Raw genomic sequence first — 16373 nt, forward strand, 5'->3', positions numbered from 1 at the left:
TTCCGTTCTCTGTTTAGTTGAGTGTACGCATATCTGACCACTAGGTGGCGGTGCGAGAAAAAAAAACCCAGGCAGACTCTGTCTCGGCATCAGGAGTGACGTACTTCCTGACGGCGGCAAAGCGTGCTGCTAGTTGTTTGAACCCAAACGTTTCTGTGACGAAAATATCGCATTTTCTACTTTTAGCGTTTGATTAACTATTGAAGCGAAATAAATATGGTGAGTAAACATTTACCGCGACCTTTAAGTTTTGGAGGTGTGACGTAGCGTTCTTCCTGTTTGTGTGTTTTCTTTTGTTTAGCGTTAGCATCGTTAGCTTCTCATTCATAACTACGACCAAAGAGTTAAAGCTGTCACAATTCGTCAAACACGACTTTTTAAATAGTCGTGTTTGCTTCTGTAATTATTTACATGCAATCATTTTATTGAAAAGCAGAACTTCTTTAATAGACTGTGATTACGTTGCACGAAGGTGAATTTATTTATTTATTCATTTGGAAAACACGGAGCTACTACAGCTAAATGTTACACTATCAGGATGTTCAGCCTTTACTCCTGTGATTTTCTATTAGGAAATTTAAAACAACTCCTTACCACAAGTAGAATAAAAGCTTTATAAAGCATAAAGTTGTTACTCATGACATTTGGTTTAGAAAATACATGTTCCTGTTACTGAACTCATGCTTTCCAAACCATAAAAAATATCACCATGCCTTTGTTTCGCCTCTAATTTAACTGGTCGCTTGTGGCAAACTAAAGTTTTCTTTCCTGTTTCTTTATTTCCTGCAGAGTTTACCTCTGAATCCGAAGCCTTTCCTCAACGGCCTGACAGGAAAACCTGTGATGGTGAAGCTGAAGTGGGGGATGGAGTATAAAGGCTACCTGGTGTCTGTGGATGGATACATGAACATGCAGGTGGGAACAACGGAGAGCTCTTTCTGACTCTAATTATTATTCGCAACGTGAGAATTTAAACCTAATAATTCAAAACAACATTTTCAGATGTCTCAGTCAGTATCTTGTGATGTTTGATCTAAGCAGGATTTAGAGAACGTAAATAAGCTTCTGAACATTATAGAATAAAATAAGACCTGCTTATTACTGCAGCTTATTGAACCAAGTTTGGTTTTGAATAACAGAAATTTGTCAACATTATTATTTTTTTAAACTCTTGCGATGAAAGAAAAAAATGCATATTAAATGTTTTGGTATCTGTTAAAATTTCAAGTAGTAAAATATTTTTACGTAGGACAAAATATTTAGGCAGAGTTAATAACTGCCTAAATATTTTCTTAGTACTTATTTGTTCTTCAAACCTGAGAAAATGTAAATTAAATATAGAAATGACAGAAAAATTTATTTTGTAGATGTTATATTATAATCTGAATGTGAAGTATTTGTTGTAGTCATACTAATGCAACATGCAATGAGACGAATCATTGATCTGCTTTAATTTATTAAGATGCTATATGTGACAAATTTGAGTTAGTGACCTAAACTCTTTTCTTACTGCTCAGAATTGATTAAACATTTTTTGTTTGTTTTTTTATATCAAGCCCAAATTTTTTTTATTTTAAAAAAAATGACTACTATATATTTTTAAAGTAAAATATTGCGTGCTTGGTTTGTTGTTGAACTAGTAAGAAAAAAATCACAATAAATTTTTTTTAACATTATTTTTTAAAATGTTTTTGGGCAGTGATTACTTTCCACTTGGTGGCTTGGGTCCTCATTTAATGCCCGTCTTCTATAAGCTGCGCAAATAATAATAATAATATAAAAAAAGTTAATCAAGATCAAATTATGAAATATTTAAACCAAAAAACAAGTTACACCTGCTAAGATTATAAAAATAATTTTTCACTTTATTTTACCCAAAATCCAGCAGGGGGCGCTGCAAAATCACCTTCCTTTTCATCCACATTTGAGTAAATTTATAATTTTTTTTAAATGGAAAAAAAATAAAAAATTGGTATCTGTTTACGAAACCTTTTCTGCTTAGTTATTATGAACTAAACTGGCTGATGTTCATGTGGTTAATACCTTTCAGTGAAGAACTTCTCTAACATTAATAAACTCTAAAAACAATTATAATTTTGCAGCTATGATAAAAATAAAATAAATGAGAGAATTATTGACAGAGTAGTTTTTGTCTAATCTTAATATCCAAATGAACTTTCATTTAGTAACTTTCTTGGTTAATTTTTGCCAAGCAGAGTGTTTGTTTTAGCCTGTGATGCTTTTAAAATGGCCGACGCAGGACAGAAAATTATTGGAGGAAGAAAACAAAACGAAAACAACCCGTTCCACTAAAACCCTCTGACCTTTTTCATGCATGATTTCCACCAGTTGGCGAACACAGAGGAGTATGTTGACGGAGCGTTGGCGGGGCATCTTGGTGAAGTGCTGATCAGGTGTGGAAACAGTTTTTTGTTCCATTATCGCTGTGGGGTTAGGGTCTGAAAACGACGTGTAAAAAAATTTACATTTTACTGCCACAATCTGACACTGAAACACTTTGGAAGAAACAATCCTTATTTAAAGGTTATGCAACTGAAAAAATTTTTGTTATTGTAATTTGAGGAACTTTTATGTAACAATCACCACTGGGATGCTAATATTTGTTAGCCACTTTTAAAAATGGGAAAGATGAGAGAGCATTAAATTCAAGACTTGCAGCAGAAAACAGGAACATCTTTTAATAATTAAATGTGCTGGAAAAGGTGTTTGAATTATTTTTTTCCTTCCACAGGTGCAACAATGTCTTGTACATCCGAGGTGTGGAAGAGGAGGAAGAAGACGGAGAAATGAGAGAGTGATGATGAGGATGTTTTTGTAGTTGTACCTGGTGGTGGAGTTAACGTGTGTTTGTGTTTTCACCATGTGAAACAAATTTTGATTTTCTTTTTTACTACGATGCCTGTTTGCGTGTTGCGATGCAGAAACAATAAAACGATTATTGTAACATTTCTTAAAGCGGATTTGTGTCCTTTTTGTTTTTCTCTCTCTCTGAATCTCAATGTGTTTGAGCTCCGCCCGCCCATCTCTCTGTGCACTTTGACCTCTTCTCTCTTTGGCAAATATTTGCCTCGTTTCCACCCTAAAGTAGTCTGAGCGTTGCTTTTGAAGAGGGAAGATGTCCAAAAATCACAGGCTGCTTGTGAAAAATGCAAAGCAGGTTGTTTTAATCTGCAACAATGGGGAGAAGTTCCTGACCAGACATGGGATGAACAACCTGCGTGTGATCGAAAACGCCAGCATTGTTGTCGGCAGGTGAGATTGACCAAAAAGAATTTAAAAACTATTTTTAATTTTTAAAAAGTGATGAGAAAACCTGCTGTTTCAGGTAGGAAGTGGTTAATTTGTCCAACAAGAGACCAAATTGTAATGTTGCTCTTTTTTTGTTTTGTCCAGTGGCGCCCTCTGTTGGATATTATTGATAATTACACCAAAAGTCACTAACATATTTCATTTATTTAAGCTAAGTTTGTCACCAACTACAACCAAGAGCCAACTTTTGTACCTTTCCTAATTGCAGTTTTTAAGTTTGGCTTTCAGTTTTGTGCAAAAGTTTTAAACCAACCCTAATCTCTTCTTTAGAGCAATTAATAGATTTCCAAACTGGCTGAAGGTGTTTTCAGTTTGATTCATGACCCCGTTTAGTGGAAAAAAGGTGTAAACAAATTAGGGATGACCTAAGACTTCTACACATTACTTCTTCCACCTCAGCTGCAGTCTTTAAAAGTATTCTTTTTTTAATTTATGTGACTTGTTTCTCCTTGCAGTGATGGTCTGATAAAAGCTGTGGGTCCTGCAGAAACCATCAGCGCTCGGTACTCTGAGTCCTTCTTTGATAATGTGATCGATGCTGCCGGGATGTGTGTTCTTCCTGGTGAGTATTGGCTGCAGTTTGCTGCATCCGTCTAATTCGTGCAACTTTCAGACCTTAAACATGGAAAATGTTCAAACTGCTACAGTTAAAAGTGCTTTATTAAGTTTAAGCCTCTATAAACTTTTTGATGTTTGACTTTTAGTACATTTTTATATAATTTAAACATCTTTAGACATGATGCCTCCAAGTCGAGTAAAAAAGGCTCAGTTTAAATGAGAAAGCTGAAAAGTAGAAATTTAATTGAAAACTTTTAAGTATTGTATTGAAACTACATACACCAGTTAAAGAGGACAATCACAGGTAACAATTAGCATTAACCCATTAGTATTTTTACGTTTTTTTTTTCCACATTAAGAGGAAATAACATCTGACATAAACTCTTTTTCCTCTCGGTATGTTTTGGTTTGTGATGTATGTGGAATATACAGAGAGCATAAACATTGTGAAATTTAACTCAAAAATCAGTTTACTTTGTAAAACACAGATATCTAGAAAACAAAAGTGGAAAAAATTATATTTGTAAACTCAAACTGATTTCATTTATTATAATAAATGAAGCACTGAAGTTGTTTTTCCTTGTTTTTTTGTTTCAGGGCTTGTTGATGCTCACACTCATCCAGTCTGGGCCGGAGACAGAGTTCATGAATTTGCAATGAAGGTATAAACATCCTGACTGAGTCTGTTCACTCCCACAGCTTCATTCAGAACTTATTGAAAAGTCTAGAACTGGACTATTATTATTTCCCAGATCTGGAATAAACATAAATAAGGAAATGCAGGGAAATATTTATTATTTTAGTCCCTCTGTTCACCAATTCTTTTTACCATGCCAGCTTTACGCAGGGTGTACACACTACAGAGATCTTAAATTCATAAAAATGAGGCTTTAAAAATAATTAATTTAATAACATTTTGTTTAATTATCACTCATATTTTGTGTGTAAGGACTATTTAATCTTGTGGGCAGAAATCTTGTGTTTTGTGACTTGAGGCAGTTGAAGCTACCGCTAGCTAGCTGGTAATGTAGCCTTGCTAGTTAGCTCTTTTCTTTTTGCCTCAATCGTAACACCTTAGTGAAGCTGACCCCACCTGCTTCAAATCAAACATCTGTGCTATGTTTGTACAGCAGATTTTTTTGTATGTGCTGCTGTTATTTTAAAGATATTAATAAATGTTTCCAGAGGTCCTCAAAGGTCAATCGGCCCCACTCCACAGTTATAAAATCAACTTTTTGTCAAGCAACTGTGCTATAAAAATTTTAGCTTCACAATCATATCAAAATTTATTTATATAAATTTTGTTTGGTTTTGTTAATCTGTGGGAGAGGTGGATTTCAGGTGAGCTCTGGAAACTGTTTTTGTAACACTAGAAATTATAACGGCAGAACAAATGTAGCACGGTACATTGACACCGTATTTCGTTTGATTTTGTAAATGTGGACCGGTTGGTTGACCTTTGATGAGGAAACATTTATTAACATCTTTAAAATAATGGCGAGATAAACGATTTTTTTCTGCTGCACAAACGTTTAATGCCAATATTTAATTTGACGGGGAGGCAACGTCACTTAAGAATCTTTCCGTTATGAATCCAAAGGCTACTGTTAACTAGCTGCTAATATATCGTTGCTAGCTAGTTAGCTTTCTTTTGCGTCCATCATGGGTAAGTGTAAATTTATTGCTAGTCTGTGGCCAACCTATGTGATGTTACATGCATTATATGTATTTTTAAAAAGGCTTAAACGTCAAAATTGAGCTGGTGAAACTTGTAGAAACCGCTTAAAGATGGCGAACACCTCCGTCCTGCAGCTAGCCGGAGCCACCTACATGGAGGTGCACCGCGCCGGAGGAGGAATCCACTACACGGTGGAGCACACTCGAGCCGCCGCCGCCTCCGACCTGCTGTCCTCCCTGAGGAGCCGGCTGCAGAGGATGCAGCGAGCCGGAACCACCCTGGTGGAGTGCAAGAGCGGATACGGCCTGGAGCTCCAGACGGAGCTGAAGATGCTGGAGGTGATCGAGGAGGCGAGCAGATTGCTTCCCATCAGCATCTCCTCCACCTACTGTGGAGCCCACGCTGTGCCCAAGTAAGAATCCTTAACACAGTAAAATACTAACTCCACTTAAGTATTTAATGTTCTTCTATCCGTTACAATGTGGTCACAATATCTGTAAGCGCTATCATATTCGGTGACGATCTATATTTCCATAATAGACATAATATTAATGGTCAAATGTTAGTTTTTATTCATTGTTGCTTGAACAGTTTAAGTCTTTGGGCGTAGCATAAATGCTGTAGCGCCTCCTGCGGTCATAATTCATGGTGGTCACAGAATACTGTGCAACACCGGTGTTCTGTCGGTGTACCATACCGGAAGTTTGTTTTGATAGTCTGTCGGTTTAACCACCAATGTTTATGAAGCAGTTTGCTTTTTCGACAGGTGCTTGTTTTAGGCCTGTTGGAATATATTAAGCAATCATTTCCATTTGCATGACTTATTATTTTTCTTTTTTCTTTTTGTTCAAAAACTGAATGACAAAACTCTTCAGTCAGGTGCTTTAGTGTCAATTAGTATTTTTTTATGACATTTTTTTTAACTAAAACTTCGTAATTCGTTTTATCGGTTGTTTCTATTGTTTTTCTTTATTTATTTTGGATATTTCAAATCTCTTCCAGTGTTAAAGTTCATTATTTGCGAATGGAGTTGAAAATGGTCTCAAAACAACAAAATTATTGTATATTGCGATAACTTCTGGGACCTAATGATAAATTGTCTCAGTATTTATTGCAATAGACAATATTATTATTTAGAAACAATTTCCAAGTAATATATTGACAACGGCATAATAATGCAAGTTCGCCCTCAACAAACACTTAGCATTCAAACTGGAAGACATTTTTAAACATCCAAAATAAAGCAACAAATGCAACAGAATTAAAACCACTTAAAACTGCAACCATGAATAAAATGGTTTAACTTAATATCTGAAAACAAATTTTACCATATTAATCACTAGAAGGGAAATTATTGAGGCCATCTTCACTGCTTATTGTAACAAGTTTAGCTTTTTTCATATAGTACACAGTTTAAAATTGAGCAATAATCATTTAAAAGTTAAACATTCTGCAACATATTTAATCTCTGTCAGTCTGGGGGAAGAATAATAAGCCGATCAAACACCAGATTGAACAATTTTATGACTCCACTTGCTAAAGAAATATAGAAAACTACAGTGTCCATTTATTTTTAACTATGCAGTTAATTAATATGGAATGTATGCACCAAATACAACACAAAAAGCCTGGAGTTATGCTGAAATGATGGATTTCTGTCCCTCAGAGGGAAAACGGTGGCAGAAGCCACAGAGGACGTCCTGCAGGTTCAGCTTCCTCGGCTGAAGGAGCTGATGTCTGCCGGGAGACTGAAGGTCCAAAACATCGACGTTTTCTGTGAACAGGGAGTTTTTGACCTGGACTCGACGCGCGCCGTCCTGCTGGCTGGGAAAGAAATGGGGCTCAACATCAACTTCCATGGAGACGAGCTGCATCCCATGAACGCTGCAAAGGTTTACCCAGATCAAAATCACATTGTTTACAGATTATTCTTACAGTTAATCAGTTTGATTGGATAAAAAAAAAAAGAATTTCTGCAATTATGCCTTTTTTATAGGATAGAAATGCACAAATAATTAAATTCCTTTAGTGAACGCTTGACCATTTGTAGCAAAGGATCGGCAGTGTTGGCTGGTTTGTTTATTTTTGAATTAATCGCTAAATAATTGGATAGCGAAAGATGCTTAAGAGACTTTTCTTTTTACAAATTTTGTTTTTCTTAATTGCAAAATGTATTTCTATCTGTCGTTTCTCATTTCGAAATAAGGCTGCAGCCAATATTTATTTTAATAATAGATTATTCTGACAACTGAATAAAAATTGACACATGCTGCAGATTTTTTGTGTAATCACTTAAGCCTTTTTATGGAATATTAGAAATGCATAAAAAATAGAAATTAGCTGATAAAATAAATATTTTATTGCTTAAAATGCAGGAACAGATCATAACTTGATCATAATGGATTGTTCACATTAAAACAAGCTGCTGTGTCTCAGATGGGAGCGGACCTCGGCGCGTTGGCTATCAGCCATCTTGAGGAGGTCACAGACGAAGGGATCGTCGCCATGGCGAAATCGAAAACCGCTGCCATCCTCCTCCCGACCACGGCTTACATCCTACGGTACTGAGACATCAACCTGACTCTGTCTCCTCCTGGGATTTGTAGTTCATGGATGTTTTTGTGCCTCCAGGTTGCCTCAGCCTCGGGCCAGAGACATGCTGGAGGCAGGGGTGATCGTCGCCCTCGGCAGCGACTTCAACCCCAACGCTTACTGCTGCTCCATGGTCAGTACTCGTCTCTAGCTTCCTGTCCATCTCAACCAGTTCCCCTCATGTAAATGTTTTGTTATTTCCAGCCGGTAGTGATGCATCTAGCCTGCGTCAACATGAGGATGTCCATGACTGAGGCTTTGGCTGCCGCTACCATCAATGCCGCGTACGCTCTCCGCCGCTCCGACACGCACGGATCCCTGGAGGTGAACAAACACGGAGACCTGCTGATCCTGAACGCAACACGGTAAATAAACTCACAGAAGTTTATCCAGGATGTCCACGCATCTGAAATTAAAGCCTTAAAATCCATCGGAAGATACAAATTGGCCTTAAACACGTAAATATCAGATCTTAACTGTTGTCCTAGCAGGACTGTTTAGTTTTATGTTCCATGTAGTTTTTTTTCTCGTGGGACTTTAGTCACACACCAACATCATTGGCTTTTGTGACTTGCGTATGGAAGGCCAAAATGGACATAAATCTCATGTCTGAACAAAACAGCAGGCAACAAAAGCTGGTTTTTGACACTGAAATTGTATAATGTCATGCTGAGATGTTTAGTCTATGCAAAAACTTCCATACTGTCAACACTTATGTTAATTATTGCTGGTGTTTGGACGTGTAATTGCTCTGTAAAATAATTAACACAATTTAAGACCAATTTACATGTTTCCTAAAGAAATTAAGACTTTTTAAGTTCTTAATGTATGACGCTAACGTTCTCAGCTTAAATCAACATCAAGATGGCTGAAAGTTGGGTAGAATTTGATGCTTGAAACAGCAAAACTGGCCGACATTGAGTTTAATGTCAGCCATATTGTAAATTTATGGAATGGATCAATGATGGGAATCCTACCAATTTAAATAAACTCCACTTGTTATATGACGGGAGCTGCAACTTGGTGATATTTAAAATTTGCTCCACAATCATCAATTAATTCAAACTTCATTTTCAAATGTAATGGAAAACAAACGGTTTTAATCATTTACCAGCTTTGATGTGAGTTTGTGTAAACCCTAAGTGGAGCTGATTGTAGGATTTATTTAAAGTCAACAAATTTAAACCTTTGTCTTTATTTTTAACACTTTCTCTGCTGTTTGAAGGTGGGAGCACCTGATTTACCAGCTGGGCGGGCATCAGGAGCTCATCCGCTACGTCGTCATCAGAGGAAACATCGTGTACGATAACGACAAAACCCTTGACCTCTGACCCCGAAGGAATCCCAGCAGAGGTACGTCTAAAAATAAAACCACACTTCCTTCCAGCTTTCAGAACAAAACTTCTGGTTTTATCGCTGCCACCAACTTAAGTGCATATCTGTGAATGAACAATAATTAATGGCGTGTGTGTAAGTCTCAATCAGCAGCAGAAATGACCAAACAAAATGGTTGGATTTATTTAAAAAAAATGCAAGATTAACACTTGGAATTAGTAGCCTCATAATATCACTGCTTACTTTAGGTAATATTTCTACTTTTTAGGTAGTTTTTAACTAATATTTCAGTTTTTATTCAGATAAAAACACACATTCTTGACCAAAAATCAACCTTTGATTGACAACATTCGGTTCCACAATCACTTCTAAAAATTGTAGTAGAAAAGACTCTCTTGTTGGTTTATGTAAGCATATTTGTACATTTGGTTACAAAATAAAAGTTTATTTTTCTTGAATTTTTCATAAATCCTACTATTCTGTTTTGAAAGTTCTGCAGCTTGTTGCCGAGCTGTGATTGGATGAAAAAGCCCGTCTCTGATTGGCTGATGTGGTTCATTTGCATATCCTTGTGCTAGGACTGACTGCATAGTTTGGTCACATAATTATACAGACTCAGATTTGCCAAATCTCTTTTAAACATTTAATTGTCAGAAGAGAAACCTCAGATTGGTGATCAATATCAGCCTTTATTGAACATTTTTGTTGAGAATCACTTTCCACAGGCAGAGATTTAAACCTGATCTACTGCCAATATATTTTCAGTCAAGGCTTATAAAAAGAAAATGAATAAACTATTCTAAATGTTGTTAAAACAGATTATTTGAGTGCATAGAGGAAGTAAAAATAGTAACAGTGGCAAACATGTTAACTGGCTTTCTAAACTATGAAGGTTGGAGTACCAGAGCCGATCTGGAACCAGTTTGGATCCGGTCAAGCTTCGTATTTCTTTCCGGCTCGGTGGATCTGTTGGTAAAGTGTCATGGAGAATGCCATGCCCAGCAGCTGGAAGAAAGAGTTGATGTTCACTCATTTCATGCAACAAAAATAAAAAAGTTTAGTTCAAAAACCTGATAAACACGGTCAATTTAAAACTGTCAATTAGTTCTGCTTTCATGCCACGTTTGTTGGTCTTTATTTTGTTAAAGTTCTGGTTATATTCAGTTTTTATAAATTGATAATTGTCAAACCAAACTTCATGTTAAGTTTAAATTAATGTTCTCACCTGTATGACCAACACACACATGGCAATTGTTCCCAGCAGGTGTTTGTTGTCATCCACCCACTGCTCCACCTTATCATAGCAACCCTGCACGCAGAAAATGTTTGAGTTAATCAGTAAATTCATGACAGTTTAATTTTTGTTCTGTTTTTCTTCCAGGTGAATTGGGACTGGCTCTACATCCATGTGTAATGTGCATGTTGCACTGCTGGACCATGATTTAAAAGGCTCAGTACATGTAGTACATGTAGTTACTTCCTTTTCCACAGTCCGTGTATAAACAGTCACTGCAGCTCAAAATTACGTTACTAAACTTAACTGCAGTTAAATTAAATTAAGATCAGTGGAAACTTTCAGTTAATGCAAACATATCACCCAAAGAGTATTACATTTGTGCACATTCCTCAAAAAGCTAAACTGAGATGCTAATAATAGCCTGTATGCTAGAAACCCTCATGTTGACCAACAGTAACAAACAGCAGTGTAAAAAACTGTTAGTTAAATTAGGGGTGGAGGAGCTCAAGAAGTCATTTAAACTTTCTTGTAATTCTGAAAAGTACGATATTTCCAGACTGTAAATCACTTTTTTCATCAAAATGTTACTGATAGCACATCGTCAATAAAAGAACATTTCCAGGATTAAAGGACTAATGTCTCAGCCAGATCTAGAGAAACTCATCCATGCGTTTATCTTCAGTCGTATTGATTAATGTAACGGCGTCTTCACAGGTCTGTCCAACAAATCAATCAAACAGCTGCAGCTGATCCAGAATGCTGCTGCTCACGTCCTCACTAAAACCAGGAAGATAGAGCACATAACACCAGTTTTAAAGTCCCTCCACTGGGTCCCTGTAGCTCAAAGAATAGAGTTTAAAATACTGTTGTTAGTTTATAAATCAATGAATGGTTTAGCACCACAATACATTAAAGATCTGCTGCTGTTGTATCAACCTTCCAGAACTCTCAGGTCTTCTGGTTCTGGTTCTGCTCTGCATCCCCAGAACCAGAACCAAACGAGAAGAAGCGGCATTTATCATCTATGCACCAAAAATCTGTAACAAACTTCCAGAAAACTGTAAAACAGCTGAAACACTGACTTCCTTTAAATCTCAAATAAAAACCCACTTGTTTAGAATTGTATTTGAAACTTAATCAATTGCAAATTTATTGACGGAATCTGACTTGATGTTCTGTTTTTATTGTTGATTCTATGTTGCATTGTGTTTCTGTGTTTGATTTGGTGTAAAGCACTTTGAAATGCCTTGCTGCTGAAATGTGCTGCACAAATAAAAATTGATTTGATTTGAAGTTTGAATAAAACCTTTCATGCTTGTTGTGTTCTTTATACATAGATGAGTGTGATTTATTTTTCTTTCAACTGTACCAGATCACGAAAAATAATAAACCCTGATCATAAAGACGGTAGTTTAATCTCACATGTGTCCAGAAGGCGTTGGATGCGTTGCGGCCACAGTTCAGGTGAAGCTTCTGGCAGCAGCTGTCTGGAACGACGTTCTCCTGCATGATGCTCGACCAGTCGTCTGGCTTCGTCACGCCACAGCACTTCCACTGCCGAGGAGGAAACCAGTTCAGGATATAGAAACCACTGTCATGAAACCAAACCTCATCACTGGAGTGATATACCTCTTTCTGTATGGTGTTCCATGCATCCCTCAGGCCTGCATTGTTTCCTGTGTTGTACAGCACCAGCCCCTCTTTTAGGTCCTGTCTGGCGTTTTCCCTTACCTGGGAAGTCACAGAGAGAGGGGATTATGGGTAATGCACACAAACAAAGCACAAAGGATAGGAGTCAAGTTTTACCTTGTCAGTGTAGACAAAGAAGAGGATGAGGAGGATCAGTTCAGCCAAAAGGATGATCAAGAGAACGATGAAGAACTGTTTGAAAAGAGAAAAAAAATGTTGCACAATAAACCCTTAGTATAGTATGTGATTTTTTTAGACATTTTTGAAATCATAGTATTCTATGACTTCAAAATAATTTACTGACTATTTTGTCAAGAATACAAAATACTATACAATAACAAAAGTATACTATAGTAGTATAGAATATACTATATAGTATAGTATATACTATTCACTACAGTATAGTACTAGACATACTATACATACATGTATAGTATGCGATAGTATAGCATGTAATTTTTTTTAGACGTCATAGTATTGTATGTCAGTTTTTTTACATTTGACATCATAGTATAGTATGTCGTTTTTTCCATGTTTTCGACGTCATAGTATAGTATGTCGTTTTTTCCATATTTTCGACGTCATAGTATAGTATGTCGTTTTTTTCATATTTTCGACGCCATAGTATCGTATGTGGTTTTTTTCACATTTTTTCACATTTTTTTTCACGTCTTTTTTGCATATTTTCGACGTCATAGTATAGTATGTCGTTTTTTATTACATTTTCGAAGCCATAGTATAGTATGTCGTTTTTTGCACATTTTCGACGCCATAGTATAGTATGTCGTTTTTTCCATATTTTCGACGTCATAGTATAGTATGTCGTTTTTTGCACATTTTCAACGCCATAGTATAGTATGTCGTTTTTTGCACATTTTCGACGCCATAGTATAGTATGTCGTTTTTTGAAGTCATAGTATAGTATGTCGTTTTTTGCACATTTTCGACGCCATAGTATAGTATGTCGTTTTTTGAAGTCATAGTATAGTATGTCGTTTTTTTCACATTTTCGACGCCATAGTATAGTATGTCGTTTTTTGAAGTCATAGTATAGTATGTCGTTTGTTGCACATTTTCGACGCCATAGTATAGTATGTCGTTTTTGGCACATTTCGGCCTTATAGTATGTATCGTTTTTTGCACATTTTAGCCATAGTATAGTATGTCGTTTTTTACATTTCGGCATATAGTATAGTATGTTTTTGGTCATAGTATAGTATGTTTTTGCACATTTACGCCATAGTATAGTATGTCGTTTTTCCATATTTTGACGCCATAGTATAGTATGTAGTTTTTGCACATTTTCGCATATAGTATAGTATGTTTTTGCAGATTTCCGACGCCATAGTATAGTATGTCGTTTTTTGAAGTCATAGTATAGTATGTCGTTTTTACATTTTTAGACATATAGTATAGTATGTCGTTTTGTCATAGTATAGTATGTCGTTTTCACATTTCGCCATATAGTATAGTATATAGTTTTTGGAGTCATAGTATAGTATGTCGTTTTTTCACATAGTATAGTATATGCGTTTTTGAAGTCATAGTATAGTATATCGTTTTTGCATTTTGACGCCATAGTATAGTATGTGGTTTTGCACATTTTGACATAGTATAGTATGTCGTTTTTGCACATTTTGACGCCATAGTATAGTATGTAGTTTTTTTATTACATTTTGACGCCATAGTATAGTATGTCGTTTTTTCCACATTTTCATCATAGTATAGTATGTCGTTTTTGCAATTTCCGCCATAGTATAGTATGTCGTTTTTATTACATTTTCGACGTCATAGTATAGTATGTCGTTTTTTCCATATTTTCGACGTCATAGTATAGTATGTCGTTTTTTTCATATTTTCGACGCCATAGTATCGTATGTGGTTTTTTTCACATTTTTTCACATTTTTTTTCACGTCTTTTTTGCATATTTTCGACGTCATAGTATAGTATGTCGTTTTTTCCATATTTTCGACGTCATAGTATTGTATGTCGTTTTTTTCACATTTTCGACGCCATAGTATAGTATGTCGTTTTTTCCATATTTTCGACGTCATAGTATAGTATGTCGTTTTTTTCACATTTTTTGACGTCATAGTATAGTATGTTTTTTTTTTAGCATATAGTATAGTATGTCGTTTTTTGCATTTGTATAGTATAGTATGTAGTTTTTTGAAATCATAGTATAGTATGTCGTTTTTGCATTTTGACATACATATAGTATGTATTTTTGTCATAGTATAGTATGTAGTTTTTTCACATTTTCGCCATAGTATAGTATATGGTTTTTGTCATAGTATAGTATGTAGTTTTTTACATTTTCGACGCCATAGTATAGTATGTAGTTTTTTCATAGTATAGTATATGTCGTTTTTGCACATTTTCGCCATAGTATAGTATAGTTTTTGCACATTTTGACATAGTATAGTATGTCGTTTTTTGAGTCATAGTATAGTATGTCGTTTTTTTACATTTTTGCCATAGTATAGTATGTCGTTTTTTTACATTTTCGTCATAGTATAGTATGTCGTTTTTCACATTTTGACGCCATAGTATAGTATGTCGTTTTTCCATTTTGACATAGTATAGTATGTCGTTTTTCCATTTTTAAAGTCATAGTATAGTATATGGTTTTTGCATTTTCGGCGCCATAGTATAGTATGTGGTTTTTACATTTTGAAGCCATAGTATAGTATGTAGTTTTTTTTACATTTTTCGGCCATAGTATAGTATGTAGTTTTTTTACATTTTTCATAGTATAGTATGTGGTTTTTGCACATTTTAAGCCATAGTATAGTATGTTTTTGCACATTTTAAGCCATAGTATAGTATGTGGTTTTTTTTTTTATAGTATAGTATGTCGTTTTTGCATTCATAGTATAGTATGTATTTTTTGCATTTTCGGCCCATAGTATAGTATGTCGTTTTTTTTGCACATTTTAACATAGTATAGTATGTAGTTTTTCACATTTCGACATAGTATAGTATATGGTTTTTGCACATTTTTCATAGTATAGTATGTCGTTTTTTGCACATTCTTGACACCATAGTATAGTATGTCGTTTTTTTTTTTTAATTTCGCCATAGTATAGTATGTAGTTTTTTGCACATTTTTACGCCATAGTATAGTATATGTTTTTTGCACATTTTAAGCCCATAGTATAGTATATCGTTTTTCACATTTTGACATAGTATAGTATGTCGTTTTTTCACATTTTGACGCCATAGTATAGTATGTCGTTTTTGCACATTTTCGGCGCCATAGTATAGTATGTCGTTTTTTTGAAATCATAGTATAGTATGTAGTTTTTGCATTTACGCCATAGTATAGTATAGTTTTGAAGTCATAGTATAGTATGTCGTTTTTGCATTTTCCGCCATAGTATAGTATATCGTTTTTGCACATTTTAACGTCATAGTATAGTATGTCGTTTTTACATTTGACGCCATAGTATAGTATGCGTTTTTTGAATCATAGTATAGTATGTCGTTTTTTGCACATTTCCGCCATAGTATAGTATGTTTTTGCCATATTTTGACGCCATAGTATAGTATGTCGTTTTTTGCATTTTTAGCCATAGTATAGTGTATCGTTTTTCCATATTTTCGGCGCCATAGTATAGTATGTCGTTTTTGCCATTTTCGACGCCATAGTATAGTATGTAGTTTTTGCACATTCGGCCATAGTATAGTATGTCGTTTTTTTACATTTTCGTAGTATAGTATGTCGTTTTCACATTTTAAGCGCCATAGTATAGTATAGTTTTTGCACATTTCGCCAGAGTATAGTATGTCGTTTTTTTCCGATTTTAGACGCCCTAGTATATTATGTCGTTTTTCCATATTTTCGGCGCCATAGTATAGTATGTCGTTTTTTCATTTGACGCCATAGTATGGTATGTGGTTTTTTTTCACATTTTGTCTTTTTGCATATTTTGACGTCATAGTATAGTATG

The 16373-nt window shown here is 35.3% G+C and overlaps 3 protein-coding genes across 4 annotated transcripts in view; 2 read left to right on the top strand and 1 right to left on the bottom strand.

The window, feature by feature from the left end:
• Positions 1 to 76: 76 nt before the first annotated feature.
• On the top strand, positions 77 to 2976 carry snrpf (small nuclear ribonucleoprotein polypeptide F). The gene is made up of 4 exons (XM_044107825.1): positions 77 to 219; positions 790 to 915; positions 2350 to 2414; positions 2753 to 2976. The coding sequence occupies exons 1-4, from the start codon at positions 217 to 219 to the stop codon at positions 2817 to 2819; spliced, it is 261 nt and encodes an 86-aa protein (XP_043963760.1). The 5' UTR covers positions 77 to 216; the 3' UTR covers positions 2820 to 2976.
• A 49-nt stretch (positions 2977 to 3025) lies between these two features.
• On the top strand, positions 3026 to 12146 carry amdhd1 (amidohydrolase domain containing 1). The gene is made up of 10 exons (XM_044107822.1): positions 3026 to 3273; positions 3786 to 3892; positions 4486 to 4550; positions 5701 to 5978; positions 7233 to 7458; positions 8003 to 8127; positions 8198 to 8291; positions 8363 to 8523; positions 9384 to 9511; positions 10875 to 12146. Exons 1-9 carry the CDS (start codon positions 3137 to 3139, stop codon positions 9487 to 9489), a joined length of 1299 nt encoding a protein of 432 aa, XP_043963757.1. The 5' UTR covers positions 3026 to 3136; the 3' UTR covers positions 9490 to 9511; positions 10875 to 12146.
• The window catches only part of LOC122826231 (tetraspanin-9), a 75133-nt gene continuing 68922 nt past the window's right edge, over positions 10163 to 16373 (bottom strand). For both annotated transcript variants that reach the window (XM_044107824.1, XM_044107823.1), the window contains exons 5-9: positions 12537 to 12611; positions 12360 to 12461; positions 12153 to 12284; positions 10719 to 10802; positions 10163 to 10498 (exon numbers count right to left, since the gene is read on the bottom strand). In XM_044107824.1, the coding sequence (XP_043963759.1) occupies positions 10427 to 10498; positions 10719 to 10802; positions 12153 to 12284; positions 12360 to 12461; positions 12537 to 12611 (465 nt within the window). In that variant the 3' untranslated portion in view covers positions 10163 to 10426. The remainder of the gene's footprint in view (positions 10499 to 10718; positions 10803 to 12152; positions 12285 to 12359; positions 12462 to 12536; positions 12612 to 16373) is intronic.

Source organism: Gambusia affinis, linkage group LG23, assembly GCF_019740435.1.
Source record: "Gambusia affinis linkage group LG23, SWU_Gaff_1.0, whole genome shotgun sequence".
NCBI lineage: Eukaryota > Metazoa > Chordata > Actinopteri > Cyprinodontiformes > Poeciliidae > Gambusia > Gambusia affinis.